This window comes from Podarcis tiliguerta (genome assembly GCF_965153285.1).
Source record: "Podarcis tiliguerta genome assembly, chromosome: 5".
In the NCBI taxonomy this organism is placed as follows: Eukaryota; Metazoa; Chordata; class Lepidosauria; order Squamata; family Lacertidae; genus Podarcis; species Podarcis tiliguerta.
In genome coordinates, this window is record NC_139538.1 from 75,261,281 (window position 1) to 75,280,163 (window position 18,883).

The 18,883-nt window shown below is 46.8% G+C and overlaps 2 protein-coding genes across 2 annotated transcripts; both read left to right on the top strand.

Annotated features, from left to right (window-relative positions):
- Positions 1–34: 34 nt before the first annotated feature.
- Positions 35–2,848, top strand: GPRIN2 (G protein regulated inducer of neurite outgrowth 2). The gene has a single exon (XM_083440691.1). The coding sequence runs from the start codon at positions 147–149 to the stop codon at positions 1,446–1,448; it is 1,302 nt and encodes a 433-aa protein (XP_083296817.1). The 5' UTR covers positions 35–146; the 3' UTR covers positions 1,449–2,848.
- An 8,964-nt stretch (positions 2,849–11,812) lies between these two features.
- On the top strand, positions 11,813–18,641 carry LOC310677321 (elastase-1-like). The gene is made up of 6 exons (XM_083440154.1): positions 11,813–12,012; positions 13,597–13,706; positions 15,144–15,238; positions 16,363–16,643; positions 17,387–17,553; positions 18,454–18,641. The coding sequence occupies exons 1-6, from the start codon at positions 11,853–11,855 to the stop codon at positions 18,628–18,630; spliced, it is 990 nt and encodes a 329-aa protein (XP_083296280.1). The 5' UTR covers positions 11,813–11,852; the 3' UTR covers positions 18,631–18,641.
- Positions 18,642–18,883: the final 242 nt, after the last annotated feature.

Sequence of the window (18,883 nt, forward strand, 5' to 3'; positions counted from 1 at the left end):
GCACCACCAAAAGCACAAACCACTTCCTGGGTGTTGAGCAACCCCCAGTTTCTGCGGGAGGGGTTGGCCCTAGGACACACACCAAGAGCAGTACCGCTGAGGATGTGTCCGCAACCTGTGATGCAAATCCTCAGCAGGTGAGCACGATGGAAGCACTGGGAGCTGCTGTCCAGAGAAGCCTTTCTGACCTAACGTGCAGCTGTAAGCAGCAGAGCTCCACTCCCCACATGGAGACAAGTGCCACATACTCTGCCATGCGCTCCAGCAGCAGTTACGGGGCTGCGGCAGGCAGCGTAGCATTCCCAAGGCCGAGATATGGATCAGACACATGTGAGAATGCCCCCAGTTTCCAAAGTCACATGAGCCGGGCCCCAAGTTTGCCTAGAGACCAAGATGTGCCCACTAGCGTCTTTGACAATGGTGCTGTATCGCAAAACGTTTTTGCGGACCCTGGAGCGTATCACTCAGCTGTTCTCGGGCCGCATATGCCTGGAGACCACTTCTCAAACAGGGCTATGTACGCCCAGGGTGGAATTGTGTATAGCAACTTTGCAGCTGGCATGTACCCACCTGGCATGGTGGCCCTCCATAATAGTACTGCTCTTCCTTATGGCATGAGGCCGGAGTCTTCGATGAAGATGGAGGGCACCGTCCCGGCCTATTGCCATTCCTTGCCCATCCCTTCCCTTCAGTTCATCCCACGGTTGGTCTGCTCAGTTAGTGAATCGGGGAAAGGACAAGTGACCCCCGGGTACTGCCAGTCCTTGCCCACTACCGAAACGGCAACGCTTCCAAAGCTCGTGTCGTCCGTGAGTGAGTCGGGTCTGGATGCAAAGCGCATCCTGCGCTGCTGCAGTGTGCGTGGGGAGCACACGATGCACATGCAGCCTTGCGTGCAACCGAGCAGGGCCCCAGAGGAAATGAAGACGACGTACGTGGTGTTGAATAGCCGCCAGGACGGCGTCAACGCTGTCCTGAAGACCAAGGACACAGGGACGATGACCTCCATGAATGACCTCACCCGGGGACTGCAGCCCCTTCTCGAGTGCAGAGATGCAGAGGTACAAACCATCCCAACGAAGGAATGTAAATCTGCAGCAACGAGCCCCTCGGTCGCAGCAGAAGGCCACCCTCACGTGTTCCCAGAGGTTAATCTGGAGCCCGAGGCAGAGGGGGAGAAGTCTCCGGTGCGGGAGGTGAGGTGGGACGATGAAGGCATGACATGGGAAGTGTATGGTGCGGCTGTAGACCCCGAGGTCCTTGGCTTGGCCATCCAGAAGCACCTTGAAATTCAGATAGAACAGTTTCAGACTGAACCGGAAGAGATCTCTAGGAAAAGTACTGAGGAGCTGCCGGCTAAACAGGAAAAGAAAACCTCTTTCAGAACAATGATGCATTGCCTAAGAAATCCAGGCTGCTGTGCCCGTTCCAGCACAGCAGTGGAATAAACTTTCCTAGCAGACTGCAAGACCGTTGTTTTTTAATAGTGCAAATAAACACGGGTACACAATATGGAGTCCCTTTGGAATCAAACTGGAAACTGTGAGCTGGTCTAAAATAGAACTCTGCAAGGCAGAGGCTCCAGGGACAGTTTTTAGTACATATATCCCTGATCTACATGTTACTCAGAATGAAGTAGTAGAATTTTGGACTGTTTCGTTTCAGATTACAGGTGGGTTTGGGCTCTTCTTTTTTAATGCTCTTCCACATGAATAAACCCTAACAATATGCATTGAACTAGCGCATGAGAGAGAGAACTGTGTTAAATCTTCATCCCTGCTGTGCTAGTTTGCTACACTTAAAGAGTGTTTTTGAGGATGTGTGTATTGTTTTTAGGGGGAGAGCACTCAGTTTAATCAGTTGTCTTGAAGCTATGGACTCATGTCTTCCTGACCCCTTCCTTGCTGCATAGGTTAAATATGCTTTAAGTGAAATAAACAAATAAAATACTAATTATTCCTCAACCTGTAGCCTAAAGTGCTACAGAATTATATAAATTGTTAAAATATATTATTCTCTTCCTCTACCCTCAGCTTGAAGTGGTCCAGAATTGTACCACCTTATTTTGAGTAATGTGTAGATCTATTAAAAGAAGAAGAAAGCCCAAATACCTGCATTTTATATATGGTATTGCTTTATCCAGGTGATCTAGCTCTGAATAATACTTCAAGCAAATACTATGTTTTTCTGAATGACAGCTTGAAGCACATCATTGTATTTCCCTGTACATGTATGAATTGTAAGAACCTTTTAAAAACCATGTATAGAGAGAAAATACTGAATTAGTGTTAAACTTTGGTCCCTGCATTTGTCTTACTGCAACATTGTGCAGGTAGTTTTAAATACTAGAATTCCATTTTATACTTTTTACACAGATGGCATGTAGTAATTTATGAAAGCACATAATTCAGTACACTCCTTGTTACTAGATAGCTTATTGAATTACAATGCTGTGTACAATAAAACCTGTGACTTCAGTGCAATTAGTCTTTCCTCTAGACCGGATGCATTGCAGATCATTGTGCAGTTGGCACGACTCTTTGCAGAACATCACATCCAGTTTCTTTAGCCATGAGGAATTGCATCCTAAATACACGAGGGAGTCGGTGCTTACACTGTTACCAAGGCACAACTGTACCAGTGTTACCAGAGAAGAGTCACTTATGGCTGGTTTACTATGAATTTTAATCTCAGGTTAACCTATTATTATGCGGCATGGCTACTTTTGTTTTCCTGGCATTAAATATAATTGTCCTCTTGAGCTGATGTCCACCAGACTGAAACAGGTGGCAGTTGATGAGGAAAGCCAGCAAGGCAATGAGCTCAGTGTCTGCTAATTGGGAAAAGTAAATAAAACAGATGTTTCCTTATTTTGCATATTGCAGGTCATTTGGTTATTAATTGTGTTGCTCTTCGTGTACAGCAGATTTTCTCCAGGGGTGTTCCTGCTGCTTTTTGAAAAGCATTAAGGCATAAAGGATTTTCTGTGCTGGCTGCATTTGCACATAACGCTAAACCATGGTTTATGAGGATGAGCCTCAGACATGCATGCTTCTATAACACACGTCCCGGCCTAAGTATGGCAGTGGGGAAGAATGGGGGTGGGGAGACCTTTACGTCCATTTTTGACTATCCGCAACATAAAGTTATGTCTGAACCTAGACAAACTGTGGTTTAGTCATAACTATGGTTTACTACAATGCACTAACACCAAACTGTGGTTTATAAAGCTGGCCAAAGTTAAGATTAACCACAATTTAGGGTTCATACATAACCCTAAGCTATGGTTAAATTGGAAGCTTTCCATCTCTTCATGACCCTCCCAGAAGGAGGGCGTACCCGAGTCTGAAGTTTTCACAGGCTCACTGTCATACCACTGAGCCATGGCTACCTGAATGTTGAAAATAGCAGATACTTTTTAAAGCCCCGTCCCATAAAAACATGACTCTGTTTATGCATTTCTGAAGCCTAAGGATAGCCTTTTAGAAAAATAATTGTTCTGAACTGGGATGCTTACTGGATGTGTGAAATTATTTGATGTAGATAAACAAGTGATGACCTTTCAGAAGGACACGGGTGGCGCTGTGGGTTAAACTAGGAGCCTAGGACTTGCCGATCAGATGGTCAGCGGTTCGAATCCCCACAACGGGGTGAGCTCCCGTTGCTCGGTCCCAGCTCCTGTCCACCTAGCAGTTTGAAAGCACGTCAAAGTGCAAGTAGATAAATAGGTACCGCTCCGGCGGGAAGGTAAATGGCGTTTCCGTGCACTGCTCTGGTTTGCCAGAAGCGGCTTAGTCATGCTGGCCACATGACCTGGAAGCTGTACGCCGGCTCCCTCGGCCAGTAAAGCGAGATGAGCACCGCAACCCCAGAGTCGGCCACGACTGGACCTAATGGTCAGGGATCCCTTTACTTTTTTAAACAAGTAGTTCTCGATGAGTAGATTCACCTTTTTCCAGAATCCTCCGATTCTACTTGGATGGGAAGTTGCTTTGCTATCCTGCTGTTCCTTTGGATGTAATTATTCTTTCTGCGTTCTGGTTTCTCAGTTTCTGATTCACATGCTAGCCTAGCCATAGACCTTCATCGTGAGCTAGGGCATACCAGCCAATTATTTAAAGGTGCAAGTGAAAGGACAATAACTTAAGCTCTGGGGCTACCCCTCATGGGAGAGTGTTCCACAGGTCTTTTGGGGGGGGCACCACTCTCTCTAGCAGCCACCTGTGAGAGTGGTGTCCACCCCCCACCCCCAAGTATCTTTCTGTGCAAGCAGGTCGATATGGAGACAGCTTGCATTCCACGATCCTAAGCCATTAAGGGCTTTAGCCCAGGCATCATATGATCATAACACCCATAATCTTGTCACCTGCCCAGTAGGGCAGATCTCGGAAGCCATGTGGATCAGCTGATCCTGATCCTCTGGCACTATAGCGGGTTTCCTTCTGCATCGCCTGTCACGGTGGGCCTATGCAAAGGCACAGCCAGGTCCGTGCAGAGGAGCTGCCGCATTGGCGGGAAGTCCTATTTGGGGATCTAAAGCATAATTCCCATCAGCTGCCACTGCCACTGCTAATGTGATGCAGTTGTTAAAGTATATTTGTGCTGTGGAGAAAACATTCAACTCCCTGCTCACTTTTTTGAAAGTCGCTGGGTTGCTCTGTTAGGCTTGACATTCTTTCTCTGCCTAACCTATCTCACAGGCTTGTTTTAGGGTAAAATTGGGATAACTCCCTCATATAACCTGACCTCGGAGGAAAAGGCAGGATACAGTGGTACCTCGGGTTAAGTACTTAATTCGTTCCGGAGGTCCGTTCTTAACCTGAAACTGTTCTTAACCTGAAGCACCGCTTTAGCTAATGGGGCCTCCCGCTGCTGCCGTGCTGCCGGAGCACGATTTCTGTTCTCATCCTGAAGCAAAGTTCTTAACCCGAGGTACTATTTCTGGGTTAGCGGAGTCTGTAACCTGAAGCGTATGTAACCCGAGGTACCACTGTACAAGTTTGATCGCTTTTTAAATTGTGACCAGTGTGTACAAAGGAGCTGGGCACATTATAGGGATTTTGAAACCTGTGCATCATGACATCTTGCAAACATCCTTGGCAAGGCCCCTGAGAGTTGATTCTGAGCCTCATGGTTGTTGTGGAAGATTGTGCTCTGACTGCAACACTGTACCCGAGAACAGCGCTTTAGTTTTCCTTCTAGGCATGTGAGTTTTTGAGTGTGTGTGGCAGCGTCTTCCCATCCAGCCCATTTACTTTGAACTATAGAAACTTTTCGAGAACGTTCATCTGCGTGAATTCTGACCCAGGATTCCCTTTCTTAGTCACCCGATAATATTAGGAACTGGTTTTTATATACATAGACATGTGAAGCCTTCACCACATCAGAGCACTGCTGAATAACATGATCCCACTGCATACAGTGGTACTGTATGCAGACGTGGTTACAGACGCTTCAGGTTACAGACTCCGCTAACCCAGAAATAGTACCTCGGGTTAAGAACTTTGCTTCAGGATGAGAACGGAAATCGCACAACGGCGGCGCGGCAACAGCGGGAGGCCCCATTAGCTAAAGTGGTACCTCAGGTTAAGAACAGTTTCAGGTTAAGAACGGACCTCCAGAACGAATTAAGTTCTTAACCCGAGGTACCACTGTATCTCCACCCATTTTTACTGATGGGTTTTTTTTGTCACCCTTAAGATACCATGTCCCAGCGTAGCCCCGGCTCAACCAGTTAGAAGAAGACTATATGCTGCACTTTGTCGTTATTTCCCAACCTTTCAAACTCACACGCAGAAAAAGGATGGGTGGAGGTTGCAGAATCCTGGGCTGCAGCTTGTGAGTCTTAGATGCATTAATCCCATGTCTAATGTCAGGGAACTGCCATCGGCAGGACAGGAGGTGCCAAGGCTCTCTGAGGTAGAGAGAGACTTGACACCTGAAGAGGGAACCAGTAGGGGGCGAACAGGAACGTCAAGGGAAGGGGAGTCGGAGGAATGGCTCAGAGATGCTTCCAGTGAAAACAGTGGGGAAGTCTCAGGGCCCCCTATAGGAACACCCGTTCCTCGGCGGAAACTGTCACGCAGAGAGTCCAGAAGACGTGTTTCCGTTAAGGAGCTTTTATGTTGGAAACGTTTCCGAAAGCAGCCACTTTCGGATTCTGCTAGCGACTGACGCAGCCATGCTGGAGGGGCTCCGTCACAGGCAGAGGTTTGAGAAGCGGTTCAAACTCTGAGGGATTGCAATTTACACACAAGCAGCTCTTCATCCCATCACAGCAATCCGAAAGTCATCGACAGCTAGCTTGTGCCAGGGAGAGGCATCATGAGCGAACCAGCAGGAACCGGAGGGGCAGCTGGAGGTCCAAGCCTGGAGGAAAGGTATAGGACGTTGGAAATCCAGCTTGCCTTGCAGACGGCGAGGCTGGAAGAAAGGAGGGCTCAGGATGCAGAGAGGGGGAGGGAGAAAGCCACCCCACTCAACAGAAAGATGCCAGGATTGGTGCAGAAATTTGGGGGGGACCCCAGGAACTACCATGCCTTTAGGACAGAGATGCAATATGCTCTCAATCTGCAATTCGATGACTTCCCTGATGAGGAATCGCGAGTGGCTTTTGTAATTAGCCACCTCGAATCAGGGGCGAAGGACTGGGTTAGACCCTTGATGGCAGCAAATAATGAGATCCTAAAGGACGCGATGAAGTTTTTTCGTGCCATGGACCTGATGTTTTCCAGTGACATTGAGCAGGGAGGAGTGCGAAGGCAGTTAATGGCTTGCAAACAGGGAAACCGGACTGTCCGTGAGTACTGGACTGAGTTCACTATGTTGATTCATCGATTGGGGTGGGACTTGGCTTCTGAGCCCATTCAAATGCTTTTTGAAGAGGGTCTGTCTTCGTCCTTGAAAGATGAACTTTCCCGGAACCCCAGAGCAGAGTCTATGGACCAGCTGACTAAAGCCGCGCTAGCCATTGGAGCGCGCCAGGAGGCGAGGGCTTTGGAGAAGCGGGAGGGGAAAGGAGAACGTTGGAGGGAGCTCCGCATTCCAGACATTCCAGAGCAGCCTTTCCCGCCGGCAGAGCCGATGGAAGTGGGAACAGCGCGTGCGCGCACAGTTTCAAACATCGGTGAAGGGCGGAAGAAAGAGGGAAAGGGCGGGAAAAAATGCTATCTCTGCCAACAGCCAGGACACTTTGCCAGAGTCTGTCCACGGAGAAAGGAATGGCAAGGCATGGCAGGAGCTGTTGGGGGAGAGGAGGAGGAAAGCACAGAGCAGGTAAAAGCCAACGCCTGGCTGCCACCGTCGGGGCACAGCAGCCAGGCTCAAAAGCAGTGAGAGTGCCCGCACCAGAACCTCCCAGGCCTGCTCTAGTGATAGAGGTGTTGCTAGAGCTGCCAAATGGACACCCCCTACAGATCAAAGCCCTGCTGGATTCAGGCAGCTCCTGTAATTTCATGAGTAAGGAGTTCGCAGCTGAGCACCAGATACAAACCCTCCCCTTAAGTAAACCCCTGCAGGTAACCACGATTGACGGCAGAGAGCTGTTGGGAGGAGAAGTGAACCAACAGACTGTTCCCATGATAATGAGGGTGGCAAGACACACCGAGAGGATAGCGTTTAATGTGGCCACATTGGGAGGAGCTCCCATTATTTTGGGGATGAGCCGGCTGGCACTTCACGATCCTCTAGTGGGATGGCACCAGAGGGTGGTCTCCTTTGGGTCGGCGCATTGCCTGGAACCACTACCCACGCCAGAACGGCCTTGGGAGGCGGTATCAATAGATTTTATGACGGATCTGCCCAAATCCAAAGGGAAGACGGCCATCATGGTAGTAGTGGACCTGTTAACTAAGATGTGCCACTTTGTAGCATGTTCACATGCAGTCACAGCGGAAGAAACAGCGAAGTTGTTTGTAGAACACGTCTTCCGGCTGCATGGCGCCCCCTTGAGGGTTGTCTCGGACCGCGGGAAACAATTTACTTCCAGGTTCTGGAGGAAGCTCATGAGCTTGCTGCACGTGGAAGTCAATTTTTCGACGGCCCGGCATCCTGAAACCAATGGGCAGGCGGAAAGAGCAAATGGCATCCTCCAACAATATCTGAGGTGCTATGTCAATGACAGAGGGAATGATTGGGTCGAAAAGCTGGCGCTGGCAGAATTTGCCTACAACAATGCGGAGCATGTGTCCGCAGGGATGAGCCCCTTTTTGGCCAATTACGGGTGTCACCCCAGGGCATTCCCGGGGGAGGGGGGCGAGAGATGGAGCGTCCCAGCGGCCGAACAGTTTGTAGAAGAGATGGAAGCGATCCATCGTCAGCTTCAGCTCAACTTAGAAAGGGCCAAGGCTCAATATAAGAAGCAGGCAGACAAGAGCAGGAGGGAAGGTGAAACCATAAGGGTGGGGGATCAGGTGTGGTTGTCCACCCAAGGGTTGCCGTTCAAAGGGGGTTGTAAGAAATTAAGACCCAAGAGATTGGGACCCTTTGAGGTCATTCAGCAGGTCAACCCAGTGGCTTTCAAACTCCGGTTACCCAACCACATGAAATTGCATCCAGTGTTCCACAGGTCATTACTGTCACCGTACAAGGGGGGAGGTGAAGAGGAGCACACCAGGGGACCGGTCTTGGAGGAGAGGGAAAGCAGTAACCATGTAGCGGAAATCCTCGATTCCAGGTGGAAGGGCAATCAGGTGGAGTATTTAGTGGCGTGGGAAGGGGAACCGGAGTCAGAAAACACCTGGGTGACTGCAGAGGAGGTCAATGACGAGGTTTTAACAGAAACGTTCCACCAAAGATTCCCGCGGAAACCACAGCCGGTAGCAAGGTTTAGAAGGGAGTATTTCGGCACCACAGACGAGGAAGAGGAACTGGAAGGATTCGCGGAGTCGGAGTTGGAAGAAGGAACGGACTCAGATGACGAGGAGTACCGAGAGACTAGGAACCACAACGAGTGGAGAAAGGTGTTCGAAACTTCAGACGATGAGGAAGGTTCTTTCCGGGGTTTTACCTCCTCACAACCCGTAGGGGAGGAGACGGGAGGGGGTGAAGGGGGCCCTGGAGGGGAGGTGGATGTCAGGGAACTGCCATCGGCAGGACAGGAGGTGCCAAGGCTCTCTGAGGTAGAGAGAGACTTGACACCTGAAGAGGGAACCAGTAGGGGGCGAACAGGAACGTCAAGGGAAGGGGAGTCGGAGGAATGGCTCAGAGATGCTTCCAGTGAAAACAGTGGGGAAGTCTCAGGGCCCCCTATAGGAACACCCGTTCCTCGGCGGAAACTGTCACGCAGAGAGTCCAGAAGACGTGTTTCCGTTAAGGAGCTTTTATGTTGGAAACGTTTCCGAAAGCAGCCACTTTCGGATTCTGCTAGCGACTGACGCAGCCATGCTGGAGGGGCTCCGTCACAGGCAGAGGTTTGAGAAGCGGTTCAAACTCTGAGGGATTGCAATTTACACACAAGCAGCTCTTCATCCCATCACATCTAATATGTGAGCTAAGCAGATGTCACCTGTCTGCTTATCGGACTCCTAATAAATCACAGAGCAAGCTCCACCTTCAACAATGTTTGAAATAACTGTAGCATTTCGAGACAGAAATGAGGAAAAACTGTCCCTGTGCAAATTATAGGCAATAAGAAAATGAAGCTACCCTTTGTAGCTTGCCAACAATTTCACGGCAGCCTCTTCAGCTGCGTAATCAGGCTGGCTCTTCCCCACCCAGCAACCAGCCCTCCTCCTCCCCTCTACACATGAACACTTGATGCAGTTAGAGGCAGTGTAATTTAACGAATCTGGGTCAAGAGCTGCCAGTGCATTAAATTGGCTTTACCGCCTTCATAGAAATATGAAGAAGCTTCTTCGCGCCACCTAGTGTTCACCTGGTGAACAGTCATGAATTTCTAGCAAGTGACCTATAATGTTCCATAGTTCCAAATACAGTGGTACCTTGGTTTACGAACTTACATCAGTTCCGGAAGTCTGTCCTTAAACCAAAGTGTTCTTAAACCAAGGCGGGTTTTCCCATAGCAACGGGGGACTCAGTTTACAAATGGAACACACTCAACAGAAAACAAAACATGTTCTGCTTCCAAGGCAAAGTTCACAAAGGAAAACACCTACTTCCGGGTTTGCAGCGTTCTTAATCCAAGTTTGTTCATAAACTGAGCTGTTCTTAAACCAAGGTACCACTGTAGTTGTTTTGGTCCACTGGAGCAAAATTCAAACGGTGAGTAAAAAAAAATACACCTTGAGACAAGCATTGTTGAAAATGCAATGCGCAAGCTTTTGAGTTACACAGAGCGCTTCCCCTGGTCCGAGTACAACAGCTGTGCCCTCACTGACCCAGCCCCTCTTTGCTACTCCTGACCTTCCCACATTCAGCAGGAAGGTTTGAAGAAAGCTTTTAAGCACCGTCAACTGAACAGTTTGGAGATTGTGCTCCTATTCACTGAATGTGGGTGTAGGAAATTAGACACAGTCCCTTTTTATTCCTTCAAGAACAGTGTGCAGGAGGCTCAATGTGTGCAAAGCATGGACATAGCCAAGGAGGGGCATGGGGGTAGTTGCCCCCTAAATGAATAAGAAATAACAAATGGAAGTTCTGGGTCTTTTTGGTGTTTGTCTAAAAACCGCTCAGCAACTTTCAGGGTGTCCTGGTTTTTACTTTTTGAAGTATACCTAACATGACGCCTGCCCCCCCCCAACATAAATTCTGGTTATGCCCGTGGTGCAAAGGGGCATGGAATTGTACCCAGCTGTCCTCATCCCAATCCCATGAGAGAGTAGGAACAGATCCTGAATATGCACATAAGTTGTATGCTCTCAGCTACATTAGTAAAAAAAGGACAAATTGAATGCGCTCTAAGCATTCAACACCAGATGGCGCCAGAGAGCAGGAACAGTTTAAAACGACATTTCCCGTAGGAATTTTTTTCTTCTGTTAAAACAATCTAATTTTTGACTTATTTATAGCATGTTTTTTTTCCTGTGTTTAGATCCACCCCCTGCAATTAAGGTGCTGAATTTTGCAGGGTTGCTGACTGCAGGCATGGATGCTGATGCAAAGCCTATGCGCATGTGGAATATACATATACAGAAGCACGTTCTGACATTCAGATAAAGATATGGAGTTTAGAGGCAGAACTAGTGGGTGTGATCCCCCTCCTCCCTCAGCACACCCATCTTAATGTATGAAAAAAGTTTGTCCCCTCTCTTAACAGGGAAAGCATCAATGGCATTTTCTTGATCATCCTCCCCCTCTAATTCCAAAATCCCTGCAATAAATCCTATCATTTTCTCCTCTGCGTATGACTGACCGCGTACACTTAGGGTTGCCAACTTTAAACTCAGCTTTGGCTCTTCTGCCTTTAACTGCAACCCAGTGCCCAGGCAGTAGCAAGCTGGAGCTTTTCACTGCAGGGAGATGAGCTTTATCTGGAGTCAGTGAACAGCTTCCTCCTGCTAATGAGGGCAGATTAATCTGCTCTCAAAAGCGCAAGAGCTGAGCCAATAAAGTAAGTGGCAACATTATCTCTACATTCACCTCCACTTGTGGGAGTTACGGTCAACACTTGACTAATTTCTTTTCCTGGTCAGTTGGCAATCCTCCTGCGCATACCCCATATCTTGCAGCAGCTGCTACCTGACTTGTTTGGGCCTTTTGGTGTAAAATTGCTGATGAGAATGGCTCTCTTGCAGCCAGCCATAGAAAGGAGTGTCGTGTCCATGCAGAAGCATCTAGACCTCATTGTTTTGATCCTCTGTGCTTTGTCTGAGTGCATTAACAGTGACAGCAACAACGAACAGCAGTCCCCTCTTCTCTCACGCTGGACCCAGCCACCCTGTTCATGATATCACATGCAAACTCAGTTTCCCTTTGCACAATTCCTGGATCAAGTCTTTTTTCCTTTTCTTTTGGCAATGATTTTGGACAGGTTCTTTGCTTGGCTTTCTGTGCTTTCCTTGGCCAAGGTGTCTTTGACACAGGCGGTATTTCTTCCCAGACGCCTGGATTTAGGTAAGATGGGATTGTCATTTCTTGGTAGCAGTTATTACATAGGAGCACAGGAAACTTGCTTATACGGAGTCAGAACGTTGCATCATCTAGGTCAGTTTATTCTTACCATTGTGCAAATTATGAACAAGATTGCCATGTTTTGTTCCTAGTCTTGCTCTTGTACCTTTAACAGAAAGCTTTCACAGAGCAATTAAGCAAGAGGAGCTTTGGGTGACATTAAGATAAAGGATGCTATCCTATAATACTTACCAGGGCTTACTTTGAAGTAGACATGCATGGGATTCCACTGGAAAAGATGGGAGATTTCACACCTCCAACACATATTCAATTTCTTTCTGCAGATAGACACAGAAAAAGGTTGGGATATGCATAAGGAACGGTTTAACAATCAATCTGTATTCCCAGGGCACTCTGAAAACAGTTAACTCTGTGAAGGGAATAGGGGTCTGCTAACAACTTTCACCACCATCAAATGTTGCTTTAGCAACGGGCAACCCCAAACTGAGCATGGCAAAAGATTTCATACCTTTCAGAAACAAATCATTCACTCACAAATATTTTTTTGTGATGATTTTTTGGTGGTGGTTTTTATTGGATTTGTTATGTGTCGTGTGCTATTGCCATATTGCTTTGTTATCATAAATGAGAAAGGATATATCGTAAGTCCTTTATTTCATGGGCAATGAAACATTGTAGTCATTACTTTAGTGCAATATGTGAACAAGCAACTTCAGACACACCCCGGGCGTGAATTTTTGGAGGTGGGTCAAAAGGGTTTTGCAAATACCGTGGGTTGACGCACACCCTCCGACATTTCTCCGATGAAAATAGGGATGTCCTAAGGAAAAGCGGGACATTCTGGGATCAAATCAGAAACTGTGATGGCTTATGCAAATCCCTGGAAAATAGGGACACTTGGAGGGTCTTGGCATCAATAAAGAAGGTGGAAGGGCATAGGATTGTACCCTTTGGCTCCACCCAATCGCTGTGTGTATGCGAGGGGCTTCCACATGTGGCTTACGAAGAAGCCTCTTTCACGCTTCTGCTAAATGTATGGAGGGACAGATTGGGGCACTATGTTTATTAGATACATGGAGGGGCGATCTCAAAAGGACTTCCAGCACTTCTTGGACCATTTAACGCATGTGGAAAGGAACACAATCAGACTAGCTTTATCATGTTTTAATATTCTGTTGGGAGCCGCCCAGAGTGGTTGGGGAAATATGAGTGGCATACAAATATTATTATTATCCCTGCACACACACCCATTCATTGTACTGTACTGTACTGAAAATACCCCTCTGTACACACAAAGGACTCTGCGCAGTTGGGAACAGTGAATATCTATCTATCTATCTATCTATCTATCTATCTATCTATCTATATCATCTATCTATCATCTATCTATCTATATCTATCTATCTATCTATCTATCTATCATCTATCTATCTATCATCTATATCTATCTATCATCCATCATCTATCTATCTATCTATCTATCTATCTCTATCATATATCTATCACTGGCTTAAATATCCCCCTTGCTTTTCTGTATGACCCCATTATTTTTCTTTCGCATTTCAGACTGGCCTAAAAACTGCGGTGTTGCGTATTTCCAACCAAACATATTTGCTAAGATTATTGCCGGCAATGAAGCGAGGCCTCATTCTTGGCCGTGGCAAGTCTCCTTACAGGTATGAAATGTTTCAGTGATTCTCAAACCTTGGGCACGTACAAAATTCGGAGGAGGGCTTGGAGTCTACAAGAGAGGTCTGCAACCTGTCTATTCAGAAGCTAGGTCCAACCAGAAGTAGTTCCAATCAGAAACTAAGTTCCAGTAAGCAAAGGCCCTTTCTAAATTTGCTTGACACTTTCCTGTTTGTAGGTTCAGCTAATTTTATTACTTCCCTGTTCAGCATGGCTGGGAGATAAGTGGCTAGCTGCCCATTGTTTTGTTCCCAGGGTGGCGTGATCATGAATTACTGGTTTCTTTGTACAGTCGTACCTTGGAAGTCAAACGGAATCCATTCCGGAAATCCATTCAACCTCCAAAACATTCGAAAACCAAAGCCCCGTTGGACGTTTGGCTTCCAAAAACAGTTCGCAAACCGGAACAGTCACTTCTGGGTTTGCGACGTTCAGGAGACAAAACGTTTGGGAACTAAGCTGTTTGATTTCCAAGGTACGACTGTACAGTGGTACCTCGGGTTAAGTACTTAATTCGTTCCAGAGGTCCGCACTTAACCTGAAACTGTTCTTAACCTGAAGCACCACTTTAGTTAATGGGGCCTCCTGCTGCCGTTGCGCCGCCAGAGCACGATTTCTGTTCTCATCCTGAAGCAAAGTTCTTAACCAGAGGTAATATTTCTGGGTTAGCGGAGTCTGTAACCTGAAGCGTATGTAACCTGAAGCGTATGTAACCTGAGGTACCACTGTATCTGTTTCTTCCTTCTTTAATCTCCACCACAGAAAATTGTACTTCACGCTGCAATATTTTGTTGCAGGTCACACTTGCCCTATGTACTAAGAGTGCTCCGAATTCTACAAGTGCCAGTTGTCATGTAGGGAAAACTGCGTCATCTTTGCACCACAGGGACCTATCAGCCGGGAAATGCCAAAGTTTGCAAAAGAAAAGAAAAGAAAAGAAAAGTGTTTTTTAAAAAACAAAAACTAAGGTGGGGTTAGGGGTGAGAACCCAAAACAGCCCAATGAAAATTGAGCATGCTCAGCTATCTCAACATTTTGGTTGAATGTTGAAGTTGGAAAGGAAAGAAGGGACAATGGAATGGAGTATCCTGAAAAAAGGCCTGGCTCAATGGCTAGACTGCTGTGCAGGAGGACTTCACAAATCCGACTTGCTTTATGTACACAGTAGGAAAAAAGAATGTCTTGTTTTAAAAATCCATTTCACACATGATATGTTGTGCAACAGGGTTCTCAAACTCTGGCCTGTGACCATTTACAATTGCTTCTAAAAATTATTAAGGGTTTCCCCAATATCCTCACCAGTTTTCCAATGGTCTGTGGAGGGGAAAGTTTGGGAACCGCTGTTGCAGAGGTTACTTTTGCCCTACTTCCAGTTCCTTCCTGTGATTCAGCTCTGCATTTTCTCCCTCCATTTTCCTTCCCAGGTCCGTTCCAAACCAAGCGATAAATTTGTCCATGTCTGTGGCGGCACCCTCATTCACAAAAACTGGGTTCTCACTGCTGCCCACTGCTTCCAGAAGTAAGTTATCTACTGTGTGTGAATTTGTGGAGGCAGATCAAAACAACGCGGGTGGCTCATGCAAAATGGTAAACCTTTTGGTATCGATAAAGCAGGTGGGGCGTACCTACTGTCATGCAATGCTTAGAGGACTCACCAGTCAGGAAGAATGTTATTGACTTTCTTAAACAAGTACAGAATACCAACAGGAAACCCCCTAACCTCACCCAAAGACAATTAAGTACAGTGCCACCTGCTGGCTAAAGTATATAATGACATTATCCACACACTAACTTTTCTCTTCTCCATCACTTTTTCTCCCCCTATTTTTTGTCTGGCTAATCTTCTTTCTGGTCATTGAGCCTGTCTGGTGGGAAAGCCATTAGAGGAGAGGAGATAAAGGAGGGGGAATCAGTGGGCAGGGGAAAGACTTAAACAGCTTTCCTCATGCCTGTTGTTTATCCCTTAAGTATAATGTCCACCTCCACATGTGGCAAAAGGGTTGGGAACCTGCGTTGGCCAGTGCTATTGTTCATATATAATTTTTCTACATGTAGAAAACAGAGAGGTTTTATTAACTTGTCTCCCAGTGAAAAACTATACTTGGAAACTTATTGTGGGAACATTTTTTTCTGAGTGCCCATGCGGTTTTGCTCATTGATAGTAGCGATACTAGTATGGGTGGAGAATTAGACTTAATTCTGGGCCTCGACCCAGTATACCTGAAGGAGCGTCTCCACCCCCATCGTTCTGCCCGGATGCTGAGGTCCAGCGCCGAGGGCCTTCTGGCGGTTCCCTCATTGCGAGAAGCAAAGCTACAGGGAACCAGGCAGAGGGCCTTCTTGGTAGTGGCTCCCACCCTGTGGAGCGCCCTCCCATCAGATGTCAAAGCGATAAACAACTACCTGACATTCAGAAGACATCTTAAGGCAGCCCTGTTCAGGGAAGTTTTTAATGTGTGACATTTTAGTGTAATTTTGGACTCTGTGGAAGCCGCCCAGAGTGGCTGGGGAAACCCAGCCAGATGGGCAGGGTACAAATAATAAATTATTATTATTATTATTAAGTATGAAGGCAGGTAAAAACAGATCGGGGTGGGGGGGATGTGAGACAACACACCCAACCCTATGGTGCATCATTTTCAGGGGACAGGAAGAAGATGTCACCAACTGGCGAATTCTTCTTGGCAAGCATCACCTTAACTACCCGGAATCTACAGAAAGAAGCTACCGGGTGAAGCGAATTTATCGGCACGAACGTTTTCAGTACCCTCAGCTAAACGAGCTAGAGTATGACATTGCTTTGGTCAAGCCAGTGGAAGAGATTACCGCCAACAGGTTTATCCATTATGCATGCCTGCCAAAAAGAGGCAGTTTTCTCCGTCCGGGACACTCCTGCTGGGTGACTGGCTGGGGGGGCACGAGAGGTATTTCAGAGTGTCGTGTGCCACCAATAAGAATTACATTGTTTTCAATAAGTGTCTATAGCTCTGCAGCCTTAATTTGTGCAAAGTTAGAAGAATTTGGTCCTGGGATCCGTTATTGGTAGCTGAGTTGAGTCTTGGAATATGTTAAAGAGTCACTAAACATGTGCAGAGTGCATTTCCTCGATAACCGAGAAGTCCAAATCAGCCACACATGCTTAGGACTAAAAACCAGACCTTCTAACACAAGTGTCGTTATTTTGAGACAGGTTTGAGCCCTGACATGATACCGTATTTTTCGCTCTATAGGACGCTTCAGGGATAGCCGCCTGAAGCCTTCGGAGTTCAGCGTGAGTTCCCGCTGCGCTCGGCAGGCTTCAGGTTCCTTTCGCTGAAGCCGGAGAGCAAGACTCTCCTGGCTTCAGCAGAGAGGGAGAGCTGCGCAGCGCCCCTTCAGCCAAGCGGGAGGAGAAATGGAAGGGGCTCCGTTTCTCCTGCCGCTTCGCTGAAGGGGCGCTGAGCAGAGAGGGGGAGATTTTTTTTCTCTCTTGTTCTCCCCCTCTAAAACAAGGTGCGTCCTATGGAGCGAAAAATACGGCAATTTTCTTTAGAATTTAAGGACTTGTAGACGATGGAAAATTTGAAGTATTTACCATTTCCAGTGTAATGCAAAGTCACGAAATGCTAATCTTCAAGGTTCCAAAAATGTTCTGGTTCTTACTCTTCTTCTGTTTTATGCACAGAAGGTGGACAAGATGAAAACTTCTCTCTCTCCGAGGTTTTGAATCAGGCCAAGTTGCCAGTCATAGATTTCCACACATGCCACCTCAAGAAGTTCTGGGGAAGCAAAATCCAAACATCAATGCTCTGTGCTGGACTGAAAGATACAGCAGGGTCTTCAGCTGCCTGCCAGGTACAGAAATAGGCTATTAATGCAGAGCCTTTGCACACAAATCTGTTTTTAGGTGCTATCAGTAGACAAATCTCCCTGTCACTGTCAATTTGAAAAATTTGCAACTTCAATAGCCAAAGATGTAAGAGCTTATCATGCTACTACAGTGGTACCTCGGGTTAAGAACTTAATTCATTCCAGAGGTCCGTTCTTAACCTGAAACTGTTCTTAACTTGAGGTGCCACTTTAGCTAATGGGGCCTCCCGCTGCTGCCGCACCGCTGCTGCACGATTTCTGTTCTCATCCTGAAGCAAAGTTCTTAACCTGAGGTAATATTTCTGGGTTAGCGGAGTCTGTAACCTGAAGCGTATGTAACCTGAGCAACCACTGTACTGTTAATTGTGTCCGGATTTTCACTTTTGGAAGTATGGCAACCCTATTATGTCACTACTTAGAATACGACTGTTTCAAGATCAAGCCAAGCATGTATGACAAAGAAGATCTGTGAATAGGATCCCCAATAGTTTCTTAGAGGGTGAATACTGAGGGCTGGGGAGTGTTTCAGAACTATGGCACTGGGACACTGTGGCCTAACTCTCCTCCTGTACCTCCTATTGCTATTTGCTGTGTTGGTCAATACATACAGGTATCAAATGGATACCTTTATGTTTTGCCATGTGGGGCAAAGACATTTGGGGTGGATGCTTTTAACTAGGAGGGTAGCACAGAGGAAGAGTTAACCTCATGCAGCCAACACTGTGATCTTGAGATGCTAATAACATTGCTAATAATCTTGAAAAACTGTGGAAGTTTTTACTCCTGAATATTTAGCATCTCATCTAGATCGACACTCCAGTCTACCACTGAACCCTCACCAGCATAAGAACATGTTTCAACTCTTGGACGATATTTTATTTTCAGGGAGACTCGGGTGGCCCACTGCTTTGCCAAACTGGGAGAGAGACATGGGAAGTCCACGGGGTCGTGAGCTTCGGGCCGGTTGGGTGCCAGGTGCAGAACAAGCCTACTGTCTTTACTAGGACATCTGCGTATATTCCTTGGATTGAAGCAATCAGAATGCGGGATTTTTTTTTGTAAAGGACAGGAAAGAGAAGGGAAGTCCAGGAATATCAATAAAATCCTTTGCAAATGTAGGAAAGTGTGCTTATTTTAATACTGGAATTCTGCAAATGAGATTTGAGTTCATGGCTGAGCTGAAATTTGAACCTAGGTCCAACCCTGCAATCCTTACTCACAAACGAGACTACCAACTAGAACAGCTGACTTTCCAAAGACGCCTTTTTCCATTTTGGTTTGTGGTGGGATGCCTCCCAGCAAGTTCTTCCGCAGA

Bases quoted from the DNA above. Each gene is read 5' to 3' on its own strand.
- GPRIN2 (XM_083440691.1), top strand. From the start codon at position 147: ATGGAAGCACTGGGAGCTGCTGTCCAGAGAAGCCTTTCTGACCTAACG.
- LOC310677321 (XM_083440154.1), top strand. From the start codon at position 11,853: ATGCAAACTCAGTTTCCCTTTGCACAATTCCTGGATCAAGTCTTTTTT. The intron at 15,239-16,362 runs GTAAGTTATCTA...CATCATTTTCAG, and splicing joins GCTGCCCACTGCTTCCAGAA to GGGACAGGAAGAAGATGTCA. The intron at 16,644-17,386 runs GTATTTCAGAGT...TATGCACAGAAG, and splicing joins TGGCTGGGGGGGCACGAGAG to GTGGACAAGATGAAAACTTC.